At 36.0% G+C, this 10,609-nt stretch overlaps 1 protein-coding gene across 1 annotated transcript; it reads left to right on the forward strand.

The window, feature by feature from the left end:
• The first annotated feature begins 254 nt into the window (after positions 1–254).
• LOC112143029 (glutaredoxin domain-containing cysteine-rich protein 2) lies at positions 255–10,155 on the forward strand. Its single transcript, XM_024266765.2, has 5 exons — positions 255–848; positions 1,188–1,371; positions 4,540–4,649; positions 6,723–6,950; positions 8,696–10,155. The coding sequence occupies exons 1-5, from the start codon at positions 792–794 to the stop codon at positions 8,867–8,869; spliced, it is 753 nt and encodes a 250-aa protein (XP_024122533.1). The 5' UTR covers positions 255–791; the 3' UTR covers positions 8,870–10,155.
• Positions 10,156–10,609: the final 454 nt, after the last annotated feature.

Genomic DNA, 10,609 nt, shown 5'->3' on the forward strand with positions numbered 1-10,609 from the left:
ATTGAAGATGTTCATATTTTTTCATCAACTAAAATAAAAAAAAAACGGCAAGCTACACTCTCTGGGTAGAAATAGTAAAATTGCCATCCTTTAGAATGCAACGTAAGACATTTGACTGCTCACTTAAGAACTACACATGCACATCAAGAAGCCCTTCAAAGAAACTGAAGTGTTATTCTCAGAAGACCTCAATCTTACTATAATCATAGCTTTGTGTTTTTCTGTATGCAGGAAAACACAACAAATCTACCTTTTTAGTGCGGATGCACTCGGCTGCCGTCCAAGGACAAGCAGTCCAACTGCTAACTACTCCCACACATAGATTTGTTAAAACACACACACACAGCCTCACTTTCTATTTCTCACCCTAATACTCACAACAGCTCGGAACTGCACACTGCCTCCAAATACCATCTATTTTGGTGATCATAATTATTTGATGACAGAGCCTCTGGTTTCTCTGCCACCCTTTTGTACACATGATCTTGTTGTTAATAATTGAGCAGAGTAAGCTGGAGAAGTGGGCTCCTTAAAACAGCAGGTATACCAGACCTCTGGAGGCAGGACAACCAAAAAAATATATTGAAAAAAGCCTTTTTATCCTCCTTTTGACTTCCGCCCGTTCCGTGCAGCTCTTCAGTCGGACTCTCGGTTGCTTTGTGTTCAATCTGTAATCATTTTTGCTTCCTGGAGAAAGGATGTGTGTTTAAGATGATGTCATTTCCCTCTGAGTGGAGAGCTACGTTTATGGACTGACGGTTTTTCATGCATCGCCTCTTAATTCGGCCAACATGGAGGAACTTCAGAGAAAACTCAACCAGCACTATGAGGACACCAAGCCAAGAAAGGTAAATTCTTCTCAAAGGGCATAAAAGAATAACCTCAATTACTGATGAAGGTTTAAAATCACCAACATTTTCAAGAAGCATCTGTTTTTAATGGTTGTATCTTGTGAAACTGCAAAGAGAGAAGCAGGCAAGAAGTTAACTTTTGTGTTGAGATCAAACAAAATGAGTCGCTTTAGTCAGATAAAGCAGCTCTTTTTATAACTCACAGTCCTCGCTCTATTTTAAAACCCTCAGCTCCACATTACAAAGGGACGTACTCTCACTGCTGATACATCCTTAATATAAAAAATGTAGCAAGCAGAGGCAGGAAAACATAACACTTCCCACTCACTGCTGCAGGTGAGGTTCAAGCTGGCATCTTCCTACAGCGGCCGGGTGTTGAAGCACGTGTACGAGGACGGCCAGGAGCTGGACAGTCCAGAGGAGCAATATCCGCATAGCTTCCTCCACCATAAAATTCCTCCCAGCCACCTTGAGATGGAGCAGCTTTGTGGATTTGAGGATCCTAACGTGGAGAAACAAGGTTTGTTTATAGGTTTGAGTGCATATTTGTGAAAGGCTCCTGTTTTTTGTGATTACTTAGAAGGTGTTTAAATGTTGAAATCTTGTTTATTTAGATTTTAGAATGTTGATAGTGATATCAAAAATGAAAATTTTTAAAGACCTGCCTTGTAGAAGATTGTGTTCTGTGTTTTTGACATTTTTCTTATCATGGAGATAAAATTAGTATTAAAATTGCTGTTAATCTGAAGTAATCAGAGTAAAAATTTTGTTTGAAAATAACTTGCAATAAGCTGTCATCTATGAGGATGGGAAGGGGGGATGGGGTTGCTCTCATTGACTGTATATAGAACTGTACAGAGCGGCTGTGATGTCATAAAAAATGCGAAATGAAGCGTATCCAGTGGCCAATTTTGCACGATATGGAGGTCGCCATTTAGAGCGAGTCGATAGTGACTGGTACGAGTCGGTCTGAGTCAACGTTTCTTTTTGTCGCCAATCATGAGTAAGCTTGGGTCCAGAAACAAACATAGTTGGGTTCACATGTAAAGAGAGGATTTTCTGAGTGTTCTTTAATTTATTTCTTTAAAGAGAGTATTTGCACATAATTTTCTAAATATTTATGACCAGTGCTGAACTTTTTTCTTGGCAGCATGGGTCCAGAGGAAAGGTTACGGCTGGGCTCTGCTGTCTGGGGTTTTGGAGCCACGTGTGACTCAGTTACTCCTCAATTGTGGCTCTCCAGTTAAGAAAAAAAAAACAAGATTGTTTTTTTCTTTTTTTTAAGTAAATATACAGTAAAAAGTAAGTTAAAAATAAAATAAAGTAACTCAAACTTTTTTCAACTCACTTTGTGACATCTTTTATTTTGAAAGGGATTGATGTGAAACTGTCAAAAGCTATAAACTATTTCATATAGATTAAAAGGCTATTTTCTCTTTAAGCTTTATTTATTTAAAAAAAAGTATTTTTTATCTATCACAACAGTAACAATAACATAAATGCCATTGTGTCTTATTTTTATTAAGTTTGAAATAAGACTCCTATTGAGATGTTATCAGTGAGAAATTGATCCAAATGGCTCTTTTAAGTATTAAAGATTCAAGACCCCTGGATTACTAGGCTTACTGTTAGGGTTAGGTTAATAATCTAGAAAAATATAAGTGTATAACTAAATCTTTAATAAAAGTGCTCACACTGAAATTCATGCAAAAAAAAATGCATTTATTGATACACGTGATATAAAAATTATTGAACGTTTGAACATTTTGCTGAGAGCTTCTGCTCTGATGTTTACCCAAAGCATGACAAATGAACTTGAGATCCAAACTTTAAGAGAGAATGCTCTGATCTGTGGCTCACTAATCTGATGTGTGTTGAATCTATGCTGTCATATGGGGCCAAACAAATAACAAAAAAAAAAGAAGCAATTTTGACTGTTAAAAAACCAAACCTGTGGGGTAAATGATTCAAAGTTTTGTTAGTCTTTGAGGTTTCTGAGTAGACATCAAATTTCCTGGATCTGTAAAAAAATTTGGTCCTTTTTTTTTTTTTTTTATTTTAGTCCATTTTGGATATAAAAAGATTAAAACAGCATGAAAATTGTCCCATATAACCACCAACATCTTTTCTTTTTACCTGTATCTTTATCTTAAACTCAAAAACTGTTGTTGTTAGTCTTTATCTTGTAGAAGAAAAAGGGAATTATATATTGAATGTAGTGTAATCCACAGAGAACTAACCTTTTGTCAAGAAATGTATCTTTAAATGCTTTTTTTTGTACTTTACAGGGAAAGAAAAAAGAGAAAAGGGGCTATGAGGATATTATGATCGTGGCCAGACGGTCTCACCTTAAGAAGAAGAGGAATTTTAAGTCTTAATGTTTACAACATTTGATTTCTAAAACTTGCTGTATATTACCAAAAGTATTGGATCCATCCAAACGATTAGATTAGGTGTAATAATCACTTGGCCTGGCCACACTCAGGCATGCAGGCTGTTTTTACAAACATTTGGGAAAGAAAGAATGTTCCGCTCTCAGGATCTCAGTGAATTCCAGTGAGAAACTGTCATAGGATGCCGATTGTGCAACAAATCCAGTCGTAAAATCTCCTAAATATCCCACAGTCTGTAAAAGCAGCAAAAGGTGGACCAACATCTTATTGAACTCTATGGGTTAGGAATGAGATGGCACTTCAGCTCATATTTGAGTCAATGATGGTGAGCCAATACTTTTGGTAATATAGTGTATCATTTAGCAGTAAACAACAAATTATATCCTTAAAGAACAGTAGAGGCAATAGTAGTAGCATGTAACATGATGGAAAAGTCCATTTAAAAATTAAAAAATTCAAGGAAACTATCCTTCCAGGCACGATTTAGTCAATCAGTCATTAATTTAAAGATGGAGTTAAAAGCTAACAAAAACTCTACATTTCTTTTTTACCCCCATTTTAGAGAAATTGGCAGTAAATATTAAATCAAGAAGCATTTTATGCTCTTCTGGATTTTATTCTTAGGAAAATAAATAGGCGACTCTTGAAATCCTCCATCAGTAAAACCAGAGAATAATAAGAAGCTGGTGACTTAAAAACTAACGTACTAACAAAATTCATGTTTTTTCTGGTGTTTTTAACACGTTTTTGAAGCATTTTTCTCCTAATAGAGGACATACAAAAATAAAATTGAGATCAAAACGACATTTCTGAGCATTTCTTTATTTAATTACGATAAATAAGAAGCAGGTAAAAAGTGTAGCTTGAAAAAACTTTTAGTAGTTTAGTAAAATCTACAATCAGCAGTTTTCTGACTTAAAACTGTATGGCTAGATAGCTTTGATATTGCTCACCATTTTTGTTGCACACCTAATGTTAGGTTGAGTTTGTGAGAGGAAAGTGTTAACAAAGGAAGGATGGAAAATGAGGGCAGGCTCACTCCATGCCAATGGCCCGCCCTCAACTCAAAAGTAAATTTGTGATGACTCGCTGCCGCTCTGCAGAAATTATGTCCTAGAAAACGACAGTGTTGGTTAAAAACCAATGAGAATGCTTTTACAATAGCTCTAAAGATAATTGGAGTGGGACTTGAAACAAGCTCATTAATGTGGAGCAGACCTGTCACTGCTCAGCATTAGAAACAAACTGTGTCTCATTTAGATCTTACTGTAAACAGATTTCTCTTCTGGATTCAGGTGTTTATCCTGCGACAGGACTCATCGCCCAAAGAATAAATGTTTACAGAGGAATAGGAAGCTACAAGCCGGCTTCTGAGAGAAGAGATGAAGCAGAAGACGACAACAAGGTAAGTCATGATTGCATTTTGTCTTAAAGTGTCAGTCACATTTCATGGGAACACAAAAAATAGCTTCATTATTACTTGAATAACCCTTAAAAATTAAAAGCTCATCCAACGCAATGTCATGTAACAACTCATCTGCATGTTTCATAAGCATAATAGGCCATCTTTGCACGAGAACACACATAATGTCAACTGGATTCCACGCTTTCAAAATTGTGGAGCGCCATCGATAACAGCATATTTTTAATCTGACAGTGAAATGACAGTGTTAGTGAGCAGCTGTGGCAGTAGATTCATTAAAGCAGCAGGCTGGAGGGAGGTTCCGCTCTGCGCCTCGTCTGTTGGCCTCATGTTGATTTTTATTCTTTTATCCTCTAAACAAGGACGCTTAGCCCTGCTGACCAAGTCAGTATTTATCATATTTATCTGTTGACGACAACTTTGTGTTCATGGTCAGGGGATAATTGAGAGGATGTCACAGTGGGTATATAAAGACTTTATGGCTACATGATGTCAAAACTTTTTTCTTGTTACGGGATTAGTTTGACCAAAAAAAAAAAAAAAAAAAATCTGTTGGTATGGAGCTCCTATAGTGTCGATAAAATTACACTTTTTTTATTTTGCACAGTTGAGATATTTAACTTTTGCATAGAGAAATGGTGAATGGGAGAAAAAAAAAACAATGTTAGATTTTTTAAAGACCCACTCTGATCATCTTTTGAGCTTTTTAAAAGCATTCCCAGTGACTTATTATCTGTGATTATGCATTTTTTAGCTGAAAAAAAAAAAAAAAAGTTTACTTTTCTTTATATATATCCTCCATCGTCAAAAAAAAAAAATACTGGGACATCTTAAAAAGCACCAAAAACATGATTTTAATCAGAATTCGTTTTTTTTTTAAATAAATAGTACAATAATGTACAATACTGTGCCAATTGATACAGTAATTAACAATAACGCTCTGAGTTTGAATGTTTTTCCTTTACCATTTTTTTAAATATACAAAGGTAAATAAAGCGATAAACTGTCAACATTAACAAAAGATCTGCTGATCAGTTTGACAGAAAAGCTGGCTCATTCTAGAGATAATTCGCTGCAAATGTAATTTCCCCGTTGGATAAATTAAGTGTTCTGATTCTGATTTAAAGTATTTTGGACATAGATCGTAGAACTTTAAACTTCTAAAATTTAGTGCTGTCATGTGATACATTTTTTGAGCTATTGATTTATCATGATTTGTAATTAATCGATTATAATCCCAGTTAATTTGTAATCTAAAAAAATGTCTAATTTTGAGGTTTTTAATTTGAATTTGTGACATTTTGATGTAGTAATAGATCAGAATACAACTAAAAAGTGACTTTATGAAGTCTTTAATTATATGAGACTTCCGACTTTAACTTTTACACCACCAGGGGGGGATTTTGTTTTCAATGTCAAACAATGAAAAAATACACATCAGGTCCAGAGTGTTCTAATGATAAAAATCAAAAAACAGAAGGAACACTTTTGTACTACGACCTTCTCATCAATATCCTAATACACATATTGACATCCACAGTTCATCACAACAGGAAGACAGAAGACAGATTTATAGTTACCTTTAATCTATTTACTGAATTTGACCCATTTTGAAGACTGGGATGAAGCAGAAGAGAAATAGCGGAGATAAGGAGGAAATAAAACATCAGGACATTACACTGGAGGAATCATTTCTTTGAAACAAACATTTTCTTCATGATCTGGACAAAAATATGCAAGAAAAGCTTTATTTTCTCCTGACGCTCACTTTCAAGAGAGGAAAGAGCAAGAGGAGAGCACAATTGGTGCGTGCATGCTGGAACGGTTACTATGACAACGCAACTAAATGTGTTTTAAATAGTTAGATTTTTGTGAAAAATGATTCAAACTTAAAAATATAACAGGCCAGATGTCCTAATTATTGATTAAATATCTATATTTTGCTTGTAAATGTCCTCTGGTCATCCACACCTGGATTTATCCTCCATAGTGTTTATTGCATCATCATGTGGCTCCAAAACTATACAGATGAACTGACGTGTAGATCTCTCACAGGCCCCTGTGTTGGACTTTGGGAAGATAATCATCTACACCAGCAACCTGCGCATTATAAGAGCTCCACCAAAGAGGCCTGAAATGTTGCGTCAGCACTCTCTGCCTTCAGTGGACATGGAGGGATACCCAAAGGCCAGAGAAAGAACCAGCAAGAGGAAGACTAAAGCTCTTCCCTCCCAGGAGGGGGTGGAGAAGGAGGAGAAAAAGATCGGTGACACAGAGACTGAGGTAATGATCTGTGCAGTAATCATTCTCTTGGTGAGGTCGGGGTTTATGAACCCCATTTAGGAAATATAGTGTTGTGCCGTGTCATTCACCATTCCTTGATAATAATTCATTCCTCTAAAGTTTGCTTTGTAAAGAATATATCTCATCCCACATCCCTCCCTGAGTTGCTCCTTGTAACTTGCACATTATTTGTACTGCGTTCTTTTCTTGTTTTGCCACCGTCAGTAACCCATTGTCCTGGTGTTATCTGTCAACTGTGAACAGATCCTGATGAGTCCCCATTTTTTCCTGCCCTTGCAGCACCTCCCGGCCACTTGCAATCCAGCAAGAATACTCGTTTTGATATTATTCTCTCCTTTTTGCTCCGGAGCTGGTTATTGTTCCTGCAGATTCCCTTCGGCCTCCTCTCATCTCTTTTGTTGTTTTCTAATTTTCTTCTCATTTTCCAGAGTTCTTAGTAGAGTTATTGATTTTTTTTATGGATTTCTTTTGTACTTTAGGTTCTTTTTCTTTTACTAAACTAAAAAAAAGTAATTTTTGCACTCATTCCAGCATTTTTTTTAAGCTCAAAAGTGATACTTTTGACTAGCGTTGCACCCTTGAAAATGGACAGCACTCCGTCTTTGTTTATGCAACTTTATTTTCTCTTTTGATGCTTTCTCTGAGACAGCCAGAGCAAAAGAACATGATCACACACAAAACCATAAACGCATGTCTTTTTCTGCACATGCACACACTCCAACAAAAAGGAAATATTATGCTACGTCTAGCAGGTATTTTCAAAATAAAATAGCAAATAACTAAAACATTAAATTAATCTCAATACTAAGACAGAAAAAATGCCTTATTGCTAAAACTTTTCTCAATGACAGTATCTAAATGAACATAAATTAACTTAATAATTCCAGGCTGCAACACAAGATAAATATTAGATTTACTTGTCTACAAAGTTTAAGAATTAACAGAAAATTCACATTTTTAATGATATTTGAATATCAATCATGATACAACGTGTGACTTTGTAAAATATTATTCAGGAAAAGAAAAGCAACCCACCGTCTCAAATTTGATCCACACATTTTTACACTTGGTAAACTGTATTATAAATACTTAATTATCAACTAAATTTGTTTTTTTTAAACAGCAAGTAGTTAGAAAAGAAGACAATCTCATCTTAAAGTGTTGAAAATTAGCATAATGTTTTCTGACCAAGTGTTTTAGAGATGTCATGGGGGCAGCCATTTTGAAATGCGCAGGAAAAGCCTCTCTACTGCCCCTAGTGGAATGACAACGTACTGCATGGCAGAAAACATGGACCAAGTTATATACAATGGGTTTCTAAGGAAAGTTTCGATTATGCTAATGAGATGGGGGTGTCAGTGTATAAAATATGACACAAATGGTTATATAGGATTAAACATTGTTCAATCCTTAGTTAAAGACCTGTTCCGATTATCTTTTGACTTATCATAATGTATGTAAGTATGTAAAAGTGTTACCAATGCTAGAAAAATGGCGAGCAATATTAGAGCTATAGTTGGAGCAACAGTTCTGAGACAGATACCAGCTCAGACGAGGCAAATGAAGACATACATGGAAAAAAATACTGCAGACCAGAAACTGTAATCTATGTCTAAGGTGATGCATTATTCCTTTAACTCTTCATTCAAACTGTGTTCCCCGTGTTCTATCATCACAGTACCTGTCTTCCACCTCAGCGTTCCTTGTGTTTCTTCTGTCTGCAGGAGGCGGACAGCTGCCAGCATTGTGGCGGTTCAGGCTGTGCTCCCTGCTCCTTATGTCATGGCAGCAAGCTGTCCATGCTGGCGAATCGCTTCAATGAGTCCATCAGTGATCTGCGATGCCAAGCCTGCTACCCCCATGGTCTGGAGAAGTGCCAGTCCTGCTCCAGTAAATAGCGCTATTTGGCGTGAGCCCATGTCTGGCAGGGGGAGTGATTGAGTGTGTAACTGCGAGTGAGTGTGTGTGACCGGTCGGGTTGTCAGAAGTGTCTCCGGAGCAATATTGCTCTAATCCAAAATGCTCTTGGTGGGATGTCTCAAAGCACTGTTAGGACGCGTAAGCCATCTTTGGTAATGGGGTTTGCTACAGTGCGGCACACTCAAAATTGTGAAATACAATTACTGTGTGCAGTGAACGTGGCTCCAGATAGCACAGACACATAATCACCTTTTTTGTTTTCCTATAATTTTGCATCTGCACTTTCCTTCCAGATAAAAAATGGTCCCGACTTATCTTTTTAATTAAAATTATACAACATTGTGAGGTTCATTGTATCCACTCTGACAGCTGCCCTGTTCTTATCTCCTGTCTTTTCACCAGAGAGAAGCATATGAAAATGATGTGCTCTATCAGTGTAATTGATGCCTTTAAAATCTTTTTATGGGTAAAAAATGTAAAGATGTGGAGGAGGAGATTGAAAAAGTAAAAAAGTTGTCGTTGAGAAATAGAAACAAGAGAAGCATGACCGATTTATAAATAGTTGGAGCTTCAGTCAGGAGATGATGGTTGAGCTGTGCTCCACCCAAACAGCATTAATGCTAATTTATTTCATGTATTTAAGCATGCTTTTGATACATATTTTTTGTGCAATGCACTAATTTTGAATGAGTTATATTGTAAATAAAGACTGAAAAAGTAAAGTGAGTGGAAAAAGTATTGTAAACCTGCAAGCAAAAGCTGAAGTAGACAGAAATCTGACAAAAAAACCACAAACACCCTCAAGCTGCAGCCAGGATGCCGGGTTTTCTGCAAACATCACCCGACAAGCTGAACTAATTTACTTGGCAGGGGAGCGTACAGTTGTGCTGAAATGACATGCTGTCAGTCAGAAATGGGTCACAAGGGTTTTCTTCTTGTTTTACCAAATGCAAAATATTTAGGACAAAAACATGTCAGATAGTGAGTTTAAAGGTAAGTAAATGAAGATAAAAAGCATTTTATTTCCTTTAACAGTCTATGATTTGCTTTAGTTAAGCCCTCTTTATCATGGTAGTTTTTGTATATCAGCTTTATGGGGTGCCTGTTAAAGAAATTTCCAATATTTTTGTGGATTTTTTTTTTTCTTTTGATATGCTAAAGGTCAGACTTTAAACAGAGCAAATCTATTCCTCCAAAGTTGATTCTCTAAACCTAAAGTAACATTTTTCTTGAATTTTTGCCAAATATTTTTGCCTGTCTCAACTTTATGCACTCGGCATAAAGTTTTTACAGTCACACTTCTGACATTTAACTCAAATAAAAATAATTAAAACCTCAGCACTAGTTTGTTTATTGGTTCTTTTACCGATTGTTAGATATTTGTACAATATTGGGTTGGTGATAATTCATTTACATTAATTTATTTACCCCAAAAGGAAAAGTAATCAATTGAAAGATTAGTTTAAATGCTGCAGCCACTCATATACATACAGATTCTGTTACAAAGTGAAAGAATGAAACCCTAAAATCTCTGTTTTCACTATTAAAAGTGGATGGCTAACAGTGTGAAAAAAAAAAATGAGTTCACTAAATTACATTTAGCCTGCAGTTTCTGCCCATTGATCTTTACAGCTCAAATGTCTACAATCAATTGTCACATAAAGAAGATTTAACGGAGGGTAAAGCACTATTAACAAATCATATATTCTCTGTGCATG

This window comes from Oryzias melastigma, linkage group LG14 (genome assembly GCF_002922805.2).
Source record: "Oryzias melastigma strain HK-1 linkage group LG14, ASM292280v2, whole genome shotgun sequence".
Taxonomy (NCBI): domain Eukaryota; kingdom Metazoa; phylum Chordata; class Actinopteri; order Beloniformes; family Adrianichthyidae; genus Oryzias; species Oryzias melastigma.

Coding starts and splice junctions, on each gene's coding strand:
- LOC112143029 (XM_024266765.2), top strand. CDS start 792: ATGGAGGAACTTCAGAGAAAACTCAACCAGCACTATGAGGACACCAAG. Junction 1,372..4,539: donor TCCTAACGTGGAGAAACAAG/GTTTGTTTATAG, acceptor TTCTGGATTCAG/GTGTTTATCCTGCGACAGGA. Junction 6,951..8,695: donor TCGGTGACACAGAGACTGAG/GTAATGATCTGT, acceptor TTCTGTCTGCAG/GAGGCGGACAGCTGCCAGCA.